This window comes from Ylistrum balloti, unplaced genomic scaffold (genome assembly GCF_031769215.1).
Source record: "Ylistrum balloti isolate Yb309-2 unplaced genomic scaffold, AGI_CSIRO_Ybal_v1 Utg370058, whole genome shotgun sequence".
Lineage (NCBI taxonomy): Eukaryota > Metazoa > Mollusca > Bivalvia > Pectinida > Pectinidae > Ylistrum > Ylistrum balloti.
This window is the reverse complement of record NW_026782107.1, coordinates 336,186-357,690: the sequence shown is the minus strand read 5'-3', so window position 1 is coordinate 357,690 and position 21,505 is coordinate 336,186. Positions and strand designations below refer to the sequence as shown.

Below are 21,505 nucleotides of genomic sequence, written 5' to 3'. Positions count from 1 at the left end.
CATGAATCATTATCTACTCTGTTACCATACATGAGGTCAGATTTTACAGAGTTTCAACTCATGTTCTCATGTCCCATCTTTGTTAATATTTACAAAATAAAACGGGGTCACACCAACAATACAATATTAACAAAAATATTTTGCAGGATTTTGAATTATCAACAAAATAAAATTGGCATCTTTCAGTAGACACACTTGGTAAAAAGCTTTCAACCATAAGCATTTGCACCTAACTTACACGCTGTTCAACCAAAGCAGGTAAAACACAAAGCAGATAAAAGATCTACCAATACTGAGCACACGCAATAAACTTACTCTCTCCACAACTCAAACAGGATTTAAAGTAACTATTTTTATGGTAGACATATTTTAATCTGGTTATAATTAAGATGAACAGCTAATACAATCTGATAATTCTTCATGATTTGCAGCTAGTATTTAACCAAAAGTAAGCAACCTTTCAAGTAAGTTAAAAAAATATTACCTGTTAAAATATTCTGTGATCTGCTTTACCAATTACCTGTTAAAATATTCTTTGATTTGCTTTACTCGTAAATCTAATCTGTTCCATTTTTCCTTTGCGAACCGCTAAACATTTAAATCCAGATTGTTGTTAAAAGTATTGATTGTTAACCCTTCTCATTTAAAACCAGTTCATAACATCTGGTGAATATCAGTCAACATTGCTAGGTTTGATATCACCGTTCAATCCATCCTGTAACTGTACATTAAGACCACCCACAGAAGATGTTAAATACTTCACCTGTAGTACAATTTAAAATTGGTAATGAACTACAAATATTGTAGATATCACTGTCATTTTTTAAAGTTTTGGCTATCCCTTTCAGTGGCTATCAGACTCATACAAGTATCAGCCACAATGTGGCAAACAACATGAGTACTGGCCACATTTCTCAATGGTAACTATATTCAATCAGGCACTAGCCACCTTCTTCTGTGGTAAACTTACTAAGATTCCAATGTAACCCCATTCCCTATATCAACAAGGATCACTGTCACTATAATACGAGTCTTTTCTCCAAAAAAGTTTTCTATCCCTGTGAAACTAGGGCAAAGCTGATATCTCCATCATATTGAAAAAGAATTTATCAATCCCTTCTTACAAAGACAGTAAAGTTTGTCACTCTTCCTGCTGAATATAAGCTAGTTTGTCTTTCCCTCAGATTGAATTTGGTTTATGTAAATTTCTCCCTCCAGTTGAACAAAGTCTTCTTGTTGAACATAGCCAAGGTTATTTCTTCCTTCCTGTTGAACGCTGCCAAGCTGTCTCACCTTGTGTCGATTGTCTCCCTTGGACAAATGTTTCTTAGTCCGAATTTGATTTTGGCTCATAATTCAACCTGAAGTGACCTGTGTCATGCAAAGAAATATATAAGTTTTAATTACATCATATGCAATGACAGTGTATATCATGATAGTGCTTTTAAAGTTAATTGATCCTGAGCCACTCACCGGTAGCTATTGAACTGTCAATAGATCATATCTATTGTTAATGAGAATGCAATCATAACATAACAGAGTTGTCATTTTCAGTCCTTCAACATCTTTCCAGTCAGTTCATAGAGTCGTAACACAAGGCATGTATAAATATTACATTTTTGCTAGTTAACTGATTTATAACATAACTCTAGTCTTACCTGTAGCCTAATATCTACTCTAACTTACAATGTTTGCCTCATTTCTTATCTTACTTACCAACAAAATGTTCCATAGAGTTTTCACGACATTCGGCTGCATTGTGGTCAGGTGAACCACAGTTGCTACAGGAGGCTTTGCGGGACTTCTCCTCTCGGCTGGGTTGCCGTACCAGGGTATGGTATGGATAGTAACCAGAAGAACTTCTCTGGGTCATGAAAGGTGTTGGAACCCCATGAGATATAAAAGGGTGGTTGTTGAGAGACAGAATGTCTGGAGTGAGTCCATTGGGAAAGCTATTTGACTGTGGTATGTGGTAGGGGATACCTGGATACCGTAACATCTGTGGTATAAGTCCATTTGAGGAGGAGGAGAAGTGTGGTGACATATGCCAGAATGGAGCATGGTTGAGTGGGTGGGGAAGGGAATTAGTGTGATAAGGGTAGGTGGCTGGGTAGGCATGGCCACATGGACTCCCACATGAGCTGCAGGTGGCACTTGAACAAGTGGTGCTGGCCTGGCTGGTGGCAGCATGCAAGATGTGTGACCCCGAGCAGCCACTTGTGGTTGCTGGGCTGGGACTAGAGTTTTGTACCAATGGTGACACAGAGTGGACATTTTCCTGGGGACCACAACCAGCTTCAACTGACAGCTGACCATGACTACTGGAATTCTTTAAGCTGTTGCCTGGGTGACCTGGATGGATGGCTCCGCAACTCACAGACTGAGTTGACATGGTAATAGATGTAGCGTTAGTAACATTACAGGTGAAGCCACGCTGGTTACCATTGATTAATGGTGGTCTGATCTGGTATCCTGGAACTTGAGGTACTTGCATCCAGTTAAAATTGAGTTTACCAGGATCTATGAAACTGAAGCCTGAATTAGCAGAACTGTTGGCAGCCGTCATGACACTTGTAGTAATAGTTTGGCCATCACTGCGTGGTATGGGAGGTGCCATTCCAATTGGTATGCTTGCAAAAGGACCGTTACGTTTGAGACTATCTGGGGGCATGCTGATAACATGTTTGGGTGGAATATTAAGGTTGGTGTGAGCTGGCTGAGCCTTGTAGTTAGGTCGAGTTATCATTGATGGAACACGTGGCAGGAACGCTGATGGAGTGGGATCTGACTGATATCCACTTCCCATTGGTGGCACAGGTGGGCCATCTCCATGGACAAACATCGGAGAGGGCATCCCAGGCAGGAGCGGGGTAGAATTAGTGTCCTCCACTCCCATGGGTGATGGTACCTGGTTCTGGCTCGGGAGTCGTCCAGTCTCTAATCCAGTAAGTTTGTCTGGGAAAATGTCAGAGATACAAGGTAGATAACATCGTCAGTGAAACAGAAAAGAATTTCACATATAAGACATATCAATAACACTACTCTTGTTTGTTTGTATGCTGGCCTTATCGCCTTGTGAGCAGCTATTTAATGATGTACAGATATCATTCATGAAGAAGCAAGTACAGTGGAATCATCTATTAAGGCCATCTCTATGTAACAAATAATTGTCAATAAAGGAAGACACTTTAGAGTCCAATTGTATTACACTTCTTAGTAACTGAATGTCTACATCTAGGCCAATTTTTTTCAGTTCCATTGAGTGGCTTTCAAGCAAGGTTTGACTGAAGAAGGAGTTCTTTTGTTACACCCACCTTTCTCATTATCATCTGAGGAGCTGTCCGAGTTCTTTGGCACACTGTTTGGCATAAGGATTGCTGTGCCCTTCTTCTGTGGACGAGGACTTGGGGAGGGGCTGGAGTAATCAGAGCCAGATGGAGAGCTGTCACGTGTCTGGGTGAGACCTGGGGGACCGGGCGGGAATGGTGAGTAGATAAACATATGTGGATAGAGAGGAGGCTGGGTCAGTGCCCCACCTTGGGGGTGGACGGCCAACTGGTGAGGAAGTGGCATAACCATTGGAGGTGATGGGTGGCCACGTGGTCCTCCCATAGAACTCTCAATCAAGCCATTGGGTGGGTGCGACATCTTCTCTCTGGAAGTAGGAAAAATAATGTTAAGCTTTATACGTTCTATAATTGAATTTGATGGCACATTATTTTCAAGGCACTAAAATGGTCAGTTACAGGTATGAAGTCACCAGGCTTCGTTCATGTCATATCAATGATATTGTCTGTTAGTGATAAGTCATCTTTTAATGAATATTGATTGTATAGGTGTGTGAAATATGCTGTTTTCATTGAATTTTTCATAAGGAAATATTCAATTTGATAAAACTAATTTTCATGATAAGAAAGATATCAAAGATGATATCTTCCCCACTGTGAAAAAGCTATTTCACTAATGATAAATCAGGATAATACTTTCAAAATCATGTATTCCCTTTTCAGATGAATATGCAGCAATGGTAGAGTCTTGGACCACACTAAGGTGTATACTGATCTGTAGAACTGTGAGGACTTCTGTTAGTGAATCTTCACAAGTAATACCAGAAAATAGCCAAATTACATTGAGTAACATAAGTTGTCAAGTTGATGTCAGAAAACGTACAAATGATAACTCAAAGGCAATGATTCCCCTATACTTTTCAAGCATAAATATTTATAAGTAAGTATGTTAAAGATGTAATAAAGAGAAAATTCAAAGTAGGGGTCTGGGAAAATATTTTAAACCACTAGGCACAGGACTGATGGGATAAAAAATTTACTCTTATGAATTGGAATTTTACTCGTCCAAATTCAGCTATGAAATGGCGACTTAATGAGCATGGATGTGACTTTTTTCTATTTTTATTTGAAGTGTTAGTGAAAAAAACTATGCAGTGATGGCTGCTTTGCATCAGACATTGTGCTTGACTTAGGCCTAGTCGTAGTGTTTGTTTACATTTGACTGACTAGGTGCAGTTAAGAACGAGAGCATCTGACATCAGTATGACAGCTGGAAAAAGACTAAGGTATTCCGAATGCTATATTTGACGTCATGGGAGTTCCGGTGTAATCGAAAGTTAGAGAGCAGACTGGAATATTTTGTTTTCGAAGTACCGTAAACACGTTTCTTTGTTTTAAATTCTCTTTACATTTTTATTGAAACTTAAGTTGTAACATTAATATCATTGGAAAAAGTACTCGTCCAACGGACGATTGACAAAAATAAATCTGGTTGTCCGAGACAATTTTCACTCGTCCATGATGACCAGACAAGTGCTTTTCCGGACCCCTGCAAAGGCTTACAAAAGCGCCCTACTTCTAAAACATAACAGATGACTTGTCAACCTATTTAGTATCTGAAGTGCTGACTGCAACCCCTCATGTCTGAAGCACTTATTCTTTGATGCTCGTTACACCAAAATCAAGGCAAAAATGAAGAGTCAATCTGATCCGTATTTACATCTTAAAACTTGATGACAACTAAGTGTGCTTACAGTTAGGGATTCTCTGAATTTAAATGTACTACAGGCATTAATTATTCAATCTAGATCTACAAATCACTATAATAGTGAATCACAAGTAAAATAAATAATCATTTTATCACAACAAACTCTATGGCTTTTCTCACCTCGATTTCAGATATGTTTGTTTCAGTGAAAATAAAACACAAATTGGTCTACTATATGAAACAAATACAAGCAAGTATTAGCATAATTTTCTGTTTTATTTTGCATTTGCATATTTGTATTTCATTATTGTATTAACCATATCTTTTTAATCTCTGTAGTGGAGACTGTTGATGTGTCGTCAGCTTTATGTCACAAGAGGAAAGAATAATTTTTTTTGCACGAAATTTAGATTTGATCATGGATTCGTGGTTAAAAGTAATTACTTAACCCCTTGTTTATTCAAATTTATATGAAATGCCTGTGTTATCAAAATCCAAACTTCGAAAAATGTGACAGTTCACATTGGACAGCACCTATCATAAGTTTCTCTTTGAGTAAACTGCTAATATTTTTGGAGTACAAAGGGCCCATGACTGTTTCCGTCTGCCAATCATACCTATAGATCAATTCTGCCTCATTTTTGAGTTTCAGAGCCTCTTCTTTAGACAGTCCAATCAGCAGTAAATCATCAACTTTCATGCAACACAACTGAAAAAACAAGTTTTCTTAATAAAATTTCATGAGCCAAATCAAAATGCTTTGCTAGAACTGTAGATCATTTTTATATCTATATGCATGTATATATTCCTTCCCTTTATCAATTCCAGATGAGATATGTTTGAACACTTATGATTATCTACAATGAAGTAGCACCAAGTCAAAAGGATATTCAGTCTCACATCTTTGTATAAAACTTTGCATAAAAGTTCACAATAAATCAGATCACAAAACAAAAGAGACTAGATATAGGGAGTAACATGGTAAAGAAAAGTCTCTGACAAGTTTCAATTGAAATCAGTCTACCAATTCAATATTACACAAACACCATTGTCAGATTCTAATTTGTTTCACAAAATTTGAGAAATATATTTACAGACATCTTTCCAATGCTGCTCTACATAACTACAACTGATGGAATAACACATTTTTAACTACTGAGACTAAAGCAAGACATGATCTCTTTAAAGTGATATTGAATGGTACCCAGACTTTTTTTCTTGTTTTGAGAAAAAGGCAATATAGAAAGGTACTTACTCTTTGTTATGTTCTAGTGAGAGACACAGTATCTTAAAACTTAATAAAGATTCACATCCAAGTACATTTTATTGTTTGAAAAACATTCCTAAATAAAATAGCATAAAAAAAATTTCTTCTCAATGTCAAGCAAATTCTCTTTGCAATTTATAAATAACAGAACTATTGTAAAACAAGAGGCCCATGGGCCTTAACGGTCATCTGATAAAAAAGCAAGCCAAACCTATTTTAACATATTTGACCCCTGTGACCTTTAAAGTGGGTCAAGGTCATTCATTTGAACAAACTTGGTAGAGCTCCATGCCAGTATCCTCTGTGCCAAGTATTAGCCCCCTAGACCTTCTAGTATTTGAGAAAAAGTTGTTTGAATGAAAAGTTTACGCACGGCGGACGGCGCACAGCGGACGACGGACAAGCACGATGGCTATAGGTCATCTTGACCCTTTGGGTCAGATGACCTAATAATTATGTCCATTCCCTGCACATAGGGTATTCTTTTATATAAAGTTATCTTACACTCTGCCCAAACCAAAACTGTTCTTCTGTATCCCAGTTATTTGATACCTTGTACAAACTATCTGGTCTATTTTATCTGCCCTATTTCTTTCGACAGATTCAATAATATGTACAAAATAAGTCTGTTTTGCTTCACCTGACCTAACTGACACCCTCTTCAAATTGTCTGTTCTAGATTATCTGAGTAATCGGACACTTGCACAAACTGAGTCTGTTCTATTTTACTTGACTTATCTAACAAACACTATACCTGTTCCGATGTGTACTTCTCCAAATGGTTTCTGTGTTTCTGCAGGTTAAGTTTGCTAAGAAGGAACTGGATAAGTGCCAATTCTGGATTGTGATTTGTGTCACCAGGAGAGTTAGACCGACTGTTGTTAGGCGAAGCCCCATTGGAGGACTGAGGAGACTGGTGTGGTGATGATGGGCCCATGGGTCTGAAATTCAGCAATAACTGTTAGTCTTACATCTATGTTCTTTTGACAATAATATCAATAACAATAACTATTGCCACAATTTACATATCAATCTGACATTACCTTTGGACTGACATCACAGGCTTGTTGTTGACTTGTCCTTTGAGTGGGACACAGCTCACGCCGGTAACATCTGAAAAAAATTTCAATTCAAACTTTCACAAATATTCATCATTATTTCCTCAGACCAACACAAGATGTAAGATTTCCCAAAGAACAACACTAGCTGTTGTAAGATTTTCCCAAAGAACAACACTAGGTGTTGAAAGATTTCTTGCGAACATATCGTTTTCTTGGTGCTACATGATGTGAACAGATTTGAAGAAACAAAAGTCTTTTGATTGGCCTTTAGTCTTGCATTGTTGAGTTACATCTGAATTTGTGAAATTTCAACATCAGTTTCTGTGAACTTCATAACTACTTTCTCTTTCCTTAAAATGCAAAAAATACACTGTATCAAAGAAAAATATTTCACTAGACTAAAAAAGGGGCAAAGTGCTATCCTGATTGTACAGTAGTAAGGACTGTTTTTGTCATTGTCTACAGAGATTATATTACTCTAAGTGTATTTAATCAGTGTACTATCATTTTAGCACTCTTGAGGATGTTTTCAACGTGTCCTTTAGCAGTGACCTTGTACAGGTAATCTAACACTGAACCATGTTTATTACAAAACATGTCCTATACAGGTGAGGTGACTATTCAAACTGACCAATAGTACTGTATGTATCAGACAGTGTTTACTGATCAATTGTTGTATGTATTGTATTTCTATGTCCAACGACCAGATGGAGAAATTTAGCACTGCACTTGAATTAGCGCAATGTCTTCAGCGTATAAGGCACTAATACTAAACAACCACTAAAGTAAGTGTGTGTACAGCATCTAGATAAAACACAACCCTATCTTTATGGTATAGTAGTCAGTGCTGTCAATGTCAGATTGCTGGACCTCATATTCCTTACCAACATTGTCTATGGTCTGTGGTAGGTTTGAGTTGTGAATCACTAGAGGCTGGGATGGATGGTGGTTGGATATCACAGATTCTGCAGCTGAAAAAATTAAAACCCTAATTACAAATTAGTTTCATGAATGAAACAAACTTTAAAATACAGTAGAAAACTAATCTAGATTAATCTCTAACAGTGCAATAGGCTTTGTTTCAAGTCCAGTTGTCACATAAAATAGGAGAGTAAAATAATTCAAAATGGTGGTGATAGACATCCCAACATCTATTACATTATTCATCCTACATTAAGCCAAGGAATTTACCTCCAACTCAAAACTCAAGAGGTGGACTTGCTGGGCAATTAACATTTGTTACCTTACATTAAGTAATTTTCAAGGGTCAAAATTTTCCCAATTTTCTATCAAATTATATCTGAGTGAATTACAACTTTGTGATCAAGGTGTAAAAAGGACATCTTCTATACACATGTCTTAATTATTTTTTCTAACTGAATGTTTGTGATTTCTTTAAAGTACTGGGGAATGTTGAAAATGTCATCCTCATGACCTAATACCTAATTATACAGTATTCTATACAACAGTTATAAGATGTAATGAGCTTATTACTAGTCGTGAGCTTATTGATACTGATTACAGCATAAAACATCTATCATTCCTTGGAAGATTATAATTGGAGTTGATAACATGTTCCATTACACCATTGTAAATTGAATTATCTGTCGTATTTCAACTAGAGGATGTACTGCTTTCATAATCAAGATTCTTTCATTGTAGTGCCCATGGACATAATATGGGTATACATATTTGTACAGTTACCTTCAGAGCTGTTCTTGCTGACGGTGGTGGGTACAGCCTTGACTGGGGACTTGGCAGGTGCGTAGGAACCTGCAGGACTAGGAGGAGAGGTGGAGGCAGTGTTTATTCCTTGCTGGAAAAACTGCTGCACAAGATCACACTCAAGGATATGTTGTGACTGCTGTGTCAGTTGTCTGTAATGAAAGTAAGATACTTCCTGTTAGAAATAAAGGTAATATTAATGTATTGTTGTTTGCTGGGACTCTTCTGACTGAACAACTGAACAACATAGAAACACAAATCAGCAAGGCAAATAATCCTTGAAATAAGTCCAACTTATTTTTTCAATTAATATCACTCATATGTTCAAATGACCAACATTTTAGTTCTTCCTTCTGCTAAATAAAATTTGTTTCCCTGAACTTCATTAGCACTTAATGCCATCACACTACAGGCCAAGTATAATGATTCTAGGTCTTTTGGTTAATCAGATGCAGTTGTTTGAGCATTTTAACAAATCTGACCCTTGTGGAATTGAATATAGGACATATTTTATAATCTTTGCAGCACTCAGTGCTAAAACTACAGATTCTACATTATGATTCCAGCATTTCTGTTAATAGGAAGAAGTAATTTAAGTGTGTTTAACAATTTTGACCCTTCTGATCTTGAAAATGGTTGAATGTAAATCCATTTTCAAACATTTGTAGCATCTTTCGGCAATTGACAATTAGCAGGGCTTGAAAGTGGTCTAAAACACAATAATAAGTATAAATGATGGACAACAAAAGCACATTGGTTACTTACTTGGTATAATTTATGATGTCTTCACGTATACCTGAGCTTGTATTACCTGAGGAGATAACATGAGTGTTATAATTAAGAAAAATAACCAAGCATATTTTGAATATTGTTTCTTATCTTAGTACAAACAAGAAGCATAAAAGCTTTGAGGGTCACCTGAGATAAGCAATATTGAATATAACAGTTATAGGATAAGTAGCATTGATGACTAAGTGATAGAAGCCCCTTAGGGTCAGCCAGTGTCATATACAAATTATCAGATTTTCTACCATTCTGGGTGTTGAGAAGACCTTTTTTTGAATTTGAGTTCATTTGACCCTTTTTGCCTTTTGGATCTGCCATAATGACACCATATAATCCACAGATGCTCATCTTTGGCCAGGGAAGGTTTCAAAAAATTTACGGACTCACTAAACGTGAGACCAGATGGAATATAATTGCAATTGTTCTCCATGGGACTGGAATGTAATTGCAATTGGTCTCAATGAGACTTTGGGACAGGGTGACCTTAAAAAATTTATTTCAGATTATCACAAGATTCACATGTTTTTATTCTGCAAAGGTTTACCCAAAGACTGTTAAAAACTCATTATCATATACACAACAATGTTAAAACAACAGGTCCATGGACCTTAACAGTCACCTGACCATGAAGACATACATATGAAAAAGGCCAAATAGGCCTAAATTGCTCTACTACTCTACATCTTACAAGGAAGACATTTCTTAAAACATATTATCCTTTATGGATTTATCCATTTTAGAAAGATAAAATAACAAACAAACAAAAAATGATGCAAAAATTATTTTTAGGTTCTACAGCAAAATGTAAGAAAGGTTTGAATTACAAAGAAGTCTCAGAGAGAAATGAACTGTGAATATTTTATCTGTACATAGACTACCATGAAACAACAGAATTCCCAAAGTGCTGTAAGTTAAACAAAAAAAATATGTTGTTTACCAAGGAATGGCAGCTTCCTGTCCTGTTTATGAGCACTAGCTTCTGCAGCAAACTCCTTCACCAACTAAAGGATAGAAAAAAGTCATCATCCTGAATATTACACAAAGGAACCATAACTTATATCTAGTACATAAAAGTCTCTCTAAATGAGTTATTATCATAACATTTCAATATTTGAATATATGTAAAATTCTGTTTCATGAACTTTTGGCACAGTTACAATTACAAGTCATTAATGTCAGTGTTCCCATCTTATTTCATTGCAACTGGATATCTTATCAGTCACTTAAACATCATCCCATAAACTCCTATAATAAACTGTTTTCACATATTCTATACATTTTTTTTCTATGTCTACCACAATTTTAATAAAACATTGTTTCCTCTTGAACAAATAATTACAATCCAATCCTTCTATACAGTAATTAGGCAAATATTCTTTAAGCTATTACGTGTATTCATAACAGTAGTGCATGTACCTTGGCCTGGAACTCGCGTAACTCCTGATAGGTCTTGCTAACTATACTAATCTCTCCATTACTCCATGTGACCTGTATAGATTTCAGAAAACACAAATCACTACACAAAACGAAAGTGAAAGTAGAAATTATGTATTTTTATACCATAACAATTATCAGCTATAGACTACATGGAATAGAGTCAGCTTCTGTTATATATATTGTGTATTATGTCATTGCTTTAGGTATGACATGTACTCCTAAAATATTTTATTGTAAAATGAGTCTAGAGACTTGACCGACTTCTTGCCTTCATACACAGGTATAATCCTGTTGATACTAACCAATGTTTCTAGGAAGGGTACACACCTGTAACCGATATTCATGTTTTCTCTCATGTCGTCGGTGTCCTTTGTCTTGTTTTACATCAATGTTACAGATATGGACTGTGAAAGAGAGAGATGAAAAAATAAATAAAAATTCAATATGCTCTCATTATGATAAAACTAACACCACATCAATCAATGTTTACATGACCTCAAGGAAAATTTCTGTTTTCTGTTTTTTTTTCTTTTCCCAAAATTTCTATAATAATCACAATGTATATGGGTTGTTTCTAATTAGGAGTAATACACACTGTAGTAGGTACACTTCTAACCTTATATGATCTGGGTACATATATATATAGTTGATTAAGAATAATAAAATAATGATATATAATATACATGCCAATATTTTGCATGATTCCTTATGAGAGATAGTGGTACCATCATATTACATGAGAAGGCAAAAATTGTTATCACAGGTCATCGAGTATACCCCACTTTCTACCAAAGCAGATAATGATTAATGAGATTCATCATGGTCCCTATATAGGTAGTGACAGATTGCTTTGAGGTGAAACAAGAGGCCCAAGGGCCTCAACGGTCACCTGAGTTACAATGCCATTGCTGGTCTTGTAACATGTCATAGAAATAATCTTGTTGACGAAGTAAGATAACTTGAACTACATTATACATATGATACAAATATAAAACATGTATATCCTGAACTACTATCCTATACTAAGCCTCCTTGCCATGTTTGAATTATAAGAAATCACACTCAAAAATGTAATTTCCTATAAAAACGCTTCCATCCATGAATAGCATTTTTAATCGATTTCCCCATATTTGGCTATTGAGAAGATTGTTAAAATTTGTGTAAATTTGACCTGTTTTGACCTACTCATCAACCCCTGGAGATCAGCCACGATCAATTTATGTATGTACCATCAAACTGTCATTTTATACTAACAAATCTTACCAAGTTTGATTTTTTTCCAATTTAAAATAAACAAATTATGCTAAAATATGACTATAGATAATTTTACTACATATTATATAGTAAACTTTACCCCCTCTCCAGGGGGGAGGTTTCTGTAAAATTTTATTGAAATCTGTATCGGGCTTTTCCAGAAGTCCAAGTTGCAAAAGGTCACCATGGGACTTTGACTCAGATAATCCAAACATAGTTTAAGACTAATGATTATATATATGTGGAACCCAGATCACAGACAATTATAACAAACCCACAAACTGGAAATGGGCAAAAAATGAAAATAATTTTATAACTTTATATAGTATTAGTGACCTTAATCTTTGGCTTGGGCTGATCAGAACCCTCAAAAACTAAGCTATTCCAGGTATTTAAGTAATGAATCAGATTGGATACATGAATGAATAATGATTTAAAACTGGGTTAACATGAGGATGACAAGACAAAATGATAATTATCAAGTTCTACTGTATTTACAGTGATAAAGACCATGATCTAGGTCCCAGGACAATGACACAAGACTTTACAGTACATACCATGTATGTTAATTGGAATGGTGTTAGAAAATAATAACTGACAGCTCAAAATGCCAGATTGGACAAATATGAATTAAACGCAATGGTGACATCAAGAGTGTTTTCCACAGTACGTTAGGTTTTAGCTGTGTGTATGTGATTTGTGTATGACACACCTTTACCCACATAAAAGGACAATTAAAGAAATCCATTTTCATTAACTTAATTTTTCATTCAAAGTAAACATGTACATGTTCTCTGACGTTTCCATACAATGCAGTTTCTGTGTTGTAACGTTGACACTACATGTCAGAAAATAGATTTGGACTTTCAGAAATGTAGAGATTCAAAATTATCATAAAACATCTTACTTTATTACTTTAACTACAAAATGACACACATAAATTTAGGCCTATACTATTGCAATGTAATGACTGAATGACTCATATCTCTGTTGAAGTTATCATTTAAGATAAGCATGGTTAGAACATGTTCTTACTTTGAATCAAGATAAAGATTAGTACATCATTGGCAACAACGTAAGAATAATTAAGGATTTGCCACCAATTACACATATTTTCATATCGTCTAAGAATTTACAATTCTGCATACAACTGTAAACATTTAATCTTTATGCACCGCTGATCAATACCTTCACATTGGACCGTCATCTACTTATTTTGACATCAGTGTTCATAATCAAAGCATCAATTTACCTGGGAAAATTATACGTCTGATTGTTTGGTTACTGAATTATGTAACCCATTCCTGGTCTTCAGACCGAGCAACCAGTTTAACGCTTAATTTATGCAAACCCTGGTATAGATATAGGGTCGACAAATCATTTCTTACTTGAGAGGTGTGTTTATCACATAAGTGGGCTTATTGCCGGACAAGGAGAGCTATAATTCATGAAACAGTCATTTATATGGGTGGACTTATTATAACACAAGGAAAGCTATGATTCACGAAACAAATATATATGAGTAGGCCTTTTACAGGACAACAAAAGCAATTATTCACAGAACAGTAATATATATGGGTGGGCTTATTATAACACAGGGAAAGCTATGATTCACGAAAAAAAGTAACATATATGAGTAGGCTTATTACAAGAAAAGGAAAGCTATGATTGATGAAACAGTAATATATATGGGTGGGCTTATTACAAGACAAGGAAAGCTATAATTTATGAAACAGTAATATATATGAATGGGCTTATTATGAGACAAGGAAAGCAATCATTCACGAAACAGTAATATATATGGGTGGGCTTATTACAGGACAAGGAAAGCTATGATTCATGAAACAGTAATTTATATGGGTGGACTTATTACAAGACAGGCAAAGGGAAAGCAATGATTCACAGAACAGTAATATATATGAATGGGCTTATTACCAAGCATGGGTTATTATCAACTATTTAATGCAAGAATAATTTCATCCTCCAACTTCTTTAACAATCCACACATAACACATTTTGTGATATCACACACAATACACAGGCATCTTAAGCCAAGTACAGACAATGAACAAATAAATCATGGAACGAGATGAAACACTGAAGTCCCTGGTGACATTTGTTACATACTAGATGTCTGTATATCATCTAATCCTGCATCTATAATAGCTACAATGGTGATCACGACCTCTTTCCAACAGAGTCTATTTAACCTATCAGTAATCAGTGCATTTTTTTTACATAATCATCAGTCTAACACTTTATCATTTATACATGCATGATGAGGTTATTATTCATACATTAATGATGAGGTTTCAACAAAAATTTGATACTTAGTCATTGCTATTTGATTAAGTTATGACGATCACTTTAAAACAGTATTTTACAGGAGCCCATTTTACAGAAGATTTATAAGTCTAACACCATAATTTTTTTTTTACCACGCCTCTGTCAACGTAAAAGATATATATATGGATCTTCTCACCCACCATAGTTTTATTTTTCTTTGGTCTTTTAAAGTTGTATTTTTTCCTACTTAACTTTGGTTTTGCTCTTTATCACTGTATATGACATTTAAAACAGCAATGTATCTGTAATTATCAAATCCAAATTGATCTGTTGTTCATTTTATTTTCTTGATCAGTTCTATAATCAAATCAGCACAACTTAAGGAACCAAGGGGAACCTATGTATGAAATCTGAGAAAAATCCTTCAAGAACTTTCCAATAATAGCAACAACAAATTTTCATCATCAAAATCCAAAATGGACACCTGTCAGTCAAATTTTTTTTTTTTTTTTTGGATTAGTCCCAAAACCAAAAGGGGTACAACTAGAAACCAAGGGGAGCCTATACAAGAAATATGAGAAAGACCCTTTAAGGACTTTCCAAGAGAAAGTAATAACAAATTTTCATTGTCAAAATCCAAAATGGATGCTTGTCAGCCATTTTCTTTTTTTCCCGATTAGTATCAAAATCAAATGGGTAAATTAAGGGACCACAGGAAGTTTGTATATGAAATTTAGGAAAGATCCATCTAGTGCTTATCCAGATATCACAACAGAAACAATGGGAATTACCTTCAGAGTTGTGTTATATGTGTTATTCACACATGTGATCATAACACAAGTTTTCATGATGGGTCTGGGTGTTGTGACGCATATGTGAATGTGTGCAGTCACATGTTAACACATGTTCAAACTTTTCTGAAAACATTTCAAAAAGTTTCATTTCAAGAAAACACTTGTACAGTGATAGAAATTTTTATTTAGACCTTCATATTTTTTCATTTTACGATACTAATACAGAATTAATGATTTCTTTAAACATGTGTATTACTCAATTAAGTATAACATGATACTTAACCGTAAATAATGTTACAACATTTCTACATTTAAATGAAGATAAAAATAGCCCTACTGATGAATAACAAGTTCTTTGCTATCAAAATCTGTCACGATTTCTGTACTGTCTTCAAGTGTGTCACAATAACCATGTAAGTATACATACACCTAACACCCCAGGTAAACAGGTAAAAACCTACAGGTAAATTGACACACTCAAATTTACATTATATACATCAAACAAGACAGAATTTGCTATGATAAAATCTAGGAATGGTTATAACTCTCAATTTTTACTTTCAATAAATTTGTCTCTGATTTTATCAAATTAGGAAAGCCGTTCTTTTATTTGTACATCGCTTTGAGATGAAAAGTGATATGAACTGCTTTAATTTTGTCAGAGGAAAGGAGCTGGTGAATTTCAGATACAATGATCACTACTTTAATATTTGTTATTTCCTGCTTTCACGAAAGATTTAAGTAAGAAGACATATTCTTTGCTAAATTCATGGAACAGAATATGCTTTTCTGTCCAATTTTTTTTTAAGTATTCACTTTTTGCAAATATATACACATATTCCATTTGCAAAAATAGCATAAAATTAACACCTCAAAAATATGGACATTTTTCAGTAATTTCAACTACCTTATATCAGGAAGGATATATTTGATATGCCAGTAGCCATTATGTATTAATATATCATAGAGACCTGACATACATATCAGCCTTTCCTGAAAAACAATGAAGCACTGTCCTCTTCAACCTATTTTTTCAAGGTTTTTATTTGTTGCAATTTTATCCAATACAAAACTTAGCAATAATCAGAATCCCTCAAAAATAACAACCCGCATATTACCTCTGTTAAGATAGTAAAATAAACCACTGGCTTCACAGTAATAAAAACTGTACATCTTTAGTAGATAGGACTGAAAAGCACATGACTAACATATCTAGCATATATACAAAGTATTTCATATTGATCATGTAGGATGCATCGAGAGAATTAAAATCTGCATGTGTTTGATGCTGGGACATGAAAACATTATCAGATTATCATAGAAAACATATTGATGTTTTAAACATAATGATGAACTTGTTTCCAGCAGGCGTGTCAATAATAAATGATGGATTAGTAATCAGATATTATTAAATACACATAAGTGAATTCCACATCCTGTACAAAATTTAACCTATCAATTTTGTGTTTAAATTTCTCATTTTCCCCATATACAAATATATTTGTATAATTTTCATTATAGAGAAAATATATAGATTTGACATTAATTTTTGGTTAGTATTATTTGTTCAATGGGTTCTATAAATTGATAAACGATAAATACGTTTTAAATATACCTAGGACAGTCATCTAGATCCCTCGACCATGTTCATTTGTAAAATATATTAAAGTGAACAACATTGTAACCTAAAGTATTGAAACCATTTATTTTTTATGTTCAGTTTAAAGTTCTGTTAAAAATAATCAATATAATAATGATTTAGTAGCATAATACTGTGAATATCTAAAAATAGCTTATCATACCTTTATCTTTCCATTTTATACCCAATAGTAATGATAGAATATTTGTCACTGAATTTCAATGATGCTGGATTAATTAATGATTCTATTACTGCTCAAGTATGACCAAACAATGAAATGGTTTAAATACACATCAATAAAATACAATACAGCATCTAATAGTTAGATATGTAAAATGGCAAGAAAGTTACTATCCCTAAAACAAATCCTAATCAGTGATAGGTAACATCAATTTGAACATCAGACTTCTAAAACCATTTTGGAGATTCCCCATCATAGGTTTATTAGGGCTTTTTACCTACAGGTTCTGTTTCTTCTATCATTATTATCATTATTATCATTATTATTTCGTGATTTTGTGGCATCTAAATTTCTAAATTGGTAAGAAATTTGCTTATAGTATTCTAAAAGTCACTTATTATTACTTAAGAAGATACCAGTGCAAAGCAATCAGCCATTCAGGTTACAGCTGCCTCATTAGATATTCATGAAATTAGCCGATAATCAAACTTTAGAGAGTGGTTCAGGTACTAAGTCTGCTAAGCAAGTCTCATATAAAAAATTTGGATCATTACTTTGGAAGAAGTGCGGAAAGCTATCCCCAGGACTGTTTCAAGAATCAGCCAATCAGGTCATAGCAGCCTCATTAAATATATATACATTAAATAAATAACAGAATTTGCCGATAATCAAACTTGAACAAGGGGTTAAGGTAACAAGTCTACCAAGCAAGTCTCATCATAATTCATTCGTTCCTTCCAAAGATAATGTGTGGAAAGCATTCAGAGTGCGGAAAGATATCAGCCAATCAGGTCACAGCAGCCTCTTAAAATATGCATATAATATCCCAATAACTGAACCTGAACAAGGAATTATGGTAATAAGTCTACAAAGCAAGTTTCCTAAAAATCTTATCCTTTCTTCATAAGATGATGCACAGAAAGCATTCCCATAGAGTGATTAAAGAAATAAGGCAATCAGGTCACAGCAGATTTACTAAATATGCACGAAATTTGCCGTTAATCGAACTTGGTCATAGGATTATATAACAAGTGAACCAACCAAGTTTCTTTAAAATGTGCCCAGTCCTTCAAAATATATCATGGGGAAACAGTATCCGAAGGGACAGACAGATGGATGGACGGAACCCATTGAATATCCCACACCAATTTCAGATGTAGATAAACATTCAATATTTACTCAAAAGCTAGATTCTCCACATCTGTTGTTATAATTCTATCATGCCTTCTCAAAGACCAAGACAATTATTATTAAGGTCAGTAATCAGGGTTTTCCATAATTTTGTTAGTAGTAGGCTGTGTAGTGAAAGTAGGAGGCTGGCGAAGCAAGCCGACCCGAGCCGCAACGCGGCGAGGTGTGGGTGGCCTGCCGTGTACGTGTAGTGTATGGAACATTATTACGGAACTGGATTGGTGTAGGCGGCCAAATGATCAAAGAAGCCCGTCAAATTGGCCGGCGACCGGCTCTTATGGAAAATCCTGAGTAATTGAGAAAAAACAACAAGTAGTCCATATATCAACAGACAAAACTCATAGTTAAAAAAAGTTGATGATAACTGTATATGGCTGGTCAAGGGAACGTCAGCCATCAGCTGTTACAATGTACAATCTCAATAGTTACTGGTTAGAGACCAGAATGAAGTAAAACTCCTGGTAAGTGATACAGAACTTCAGCTATAAATAGAAGACACTTTGTCAACTCAAGAGGTATAAATCAGAAAAATTTGTCAGTTGATGGTGCAAAAGGGAAAAAAGATTTGCTGCTCTCACAAAAAAAATACAAGGAAAAGCATAAAGACCAACTAAAGAAGGCGTTCAAACCTTTGGTTACAAATACATTGTGGTCTCTAGAGTACACCCAAAAGCAGTTTGGTGGTGTTGTTGACAATGACCTTGAATTTCAACGCATGTGAAATGGTAAATTGGATGGGATGGATGGCTCCCCCTCCTCCCTCCACCGCCTTCTTTCTTGCAAACCATTTTGTTTAATGAGCTGATGAAAAAATGTTTTCAGACCTTCCATCCCATAATGCACCTGTGGGATCACTTGTAAGATTTCTCCAGGTACTCTTTTTACCTTCTACATTAAGACCCTTGCAATGTTTTCATCTGAGCCAACCAGGGTAATGAGCATTATAATGATGAATAATCCTGTCAAGCAAAGATTTAAACCAATTTTCTTTAAAAAAAAAACCCAATGAAATGAAGTCAGAAAGTTTTGACAGAAATGTGAAAGGTCACAGAGGAAAATGAAACACACTGGCATTTTTTAACTTTTTAATTTCATGTTTTGCATGTTCACATGTCTCTAAACACATGTGTTGACAGATTTTCCTTGGGATGAATCCAACAACATAGAAATGCATGCTATAGTATATATAAGAATTAAGTAGCTGAATAATTCAGACAGCTTATCTGTAGCCTACATTCTACTACCAGTATATTAACAACACCTAAAAGATAAGCTTACAGTCAAAGCTATCAAACCACATTGTTCCACACATGACATTATGCCACTGAAGTTTAACAGTTTACACATCAATCAGAAATGGTGTCTTACACATGTCCACTCCTGTTCTATATTTACATATAAACCAGGCAGGCCTAGAATTTAAGGCTTTTTACTGGCTATTTGCAAGTAGAAATCCAAGAATTGCAAGTAGAAAAAATAATGACTTGCTTTTTTCAGCAAGTGGATTCATCAGATACAAACTGTGAGTGCCTATCTATTCCTAACATTTCACAGAATCATACTGTTTTGATTTTCAAAGTGTAAATATTGTGATAAAGCAGTTCTTCTATAATGTTGATATATATTGGATGAAGCAAGGTAATACATTATAAATCACAAAACAAAACACATTTTTTGAACATGGAGATTTGCAATAATAGCAAGTAAAAAGTCATATTAGCAAGTACAAATTTAAGGCACTTGCTGTTTTCAGCAAGTGAAAAAAATGTTAAATTTGAGGCCTGCCAGGACTAGTGTTTATTTCTCATGTGTGTCCAATTCAAATATATTACCTTTAAATCAAGAAAAGTATCTTGAATGCATCCACTTGAGTTCTATACGTACCTATATTCCAGGACTAATGTGTCAAATGTGTCCACTCCAAATCACTAATCACCTATAACCTGAAGTGTTTCAAATATGTCCACTCCATATCTATATCTACCTATATACAGTCGAACTTCGTTAACTCGAACTCGGAAAACTCGAAGACCCCGTTTAACTCGAAGCACTTTGTCGGTCCCAAAATCTTCTCAAATCAAAACTAATCACCTGTTAACCCCAACAACAAAACATATACTGAATATGATGTTTCCGGTCAATTACATTGCTGATGCGCTACGCCGTTTTGCAATTTTACTAGGCTTTACTATTAATGAATAATACTGTAATTAACAATATTCATGTTTTAGAAAAGTGTTTATTGTTATTTAATTGAATGATAAAAGGTAACCGTTATATCTTATAATTGATAGATATCGGCGATAAAAAGTGAAGTTCTACTCACATTGCGTAATTTCCGTGTCTGTCAGCCATGTGTGTATACACTCAGTGAAGCGGAACACTAATCAATCACAACACTACTAGGCTTAATGTTTTTACAGGAGTACGCATGAAGTGTTTAAACCGACAAATGAGTGAAACAATTATTTAATTAGCGTCGAAGTACTTAGGGCAGAATATAGGAGATGTCATGAGTGTCACATATATACCAAATCATACCCGTTTCGAAATGTCGAAGTCAATTGAGCAATCCAACGAAGGACTTTATCCGGGGGGAGTGTCGATTGATAGGGCGAAGACCGGCGTGATAAATAATAAGCAAACTGCACCTAATTTAATTATCAATTCTGGTTTTTCAACGATCAAGAACAAAATATGTTTGCTTATTACCGGAATCTACATCAAGCTCGTATATAGCCAAAAAGTGACAAAAAGTACAAGGAACGTCAGGAACATTAAAAATCTTTGCACCAAAACTGTGGCTATCCACTAACTCATATTTTCTATCGACTTCGAGTTAACGAGGTTTGACTGTACCAGGACTAGTGTCTCAAATGTGCCCACTCC

General features: G+C 34.8%; 1 protein-coding gene across 1 annotated transcript in view; it reads right to left on the bottom strand.

The window, feature by feature from the left end:
* Nucleotides 1-968: 968 nt before the first annotated feature.
* Nucleotides 969-21,505, bottom strand: part of LOC132549488 (zinc finger CCHC domain-containing protein 2-like) — a 29,607-nt gene continuing 9,070 nt past the window's right edge. The window contains exons 3-14 of the mRNA XM_060213427.1: nucleotides 11,599-11,675; nucleotides 11,251-11,322; nucleotides 10,772-10,835; nucleotides 9,814-9,859; nucleotides 9,028-9,200; nucleotides 8,208-8,294; nucleotides 7,306-7,375; nucleotides 7,017-7,203; nucleotides 5,613-5,704; nucleotides 3,315-3,655; nucleotides 1,717-2,955; nucleotides 969-1,371 (exon numbers count right to left, since the gene is read on the bottom strand). Coding sequence (XP_060069410.1) covers nucleotides 1,328-1,371; nucleotides 1,717-2,955; nucleotides 3,315-3,655; nucleotides 5,613-5,704; nucleotides 7,017-7,203; nucleotides 7,306-7,375; nucleotides 8,208-8,294; nucleotides 9,028-9,200; nucleotides 9,814-9,859; nucleotides 10,772-10,835; nucleotides 11,251-11,322; nucleotides 11,599-11,675 — 2,492 coding nt within the window. The 3' untranslated portion in view covers nucleotides 969-1,327. The remainder of the gene's footprint in view (nucleotides 1,372-1,716; nucleotides 2,956-3,314; nucleotides 3,656-5,612; nucleotides 5,705-7,016; nucleotides 7,204-7,305; nucleotides 7,376-8,207; nucleotides 8,295-9,027; nucleotides 9,201-9,813; nucleotides 9,860-10,771; nucleotides 10,836-11,250; nucleotides 11,323-11,598; nucleotides 11,676-21,505) is intronic.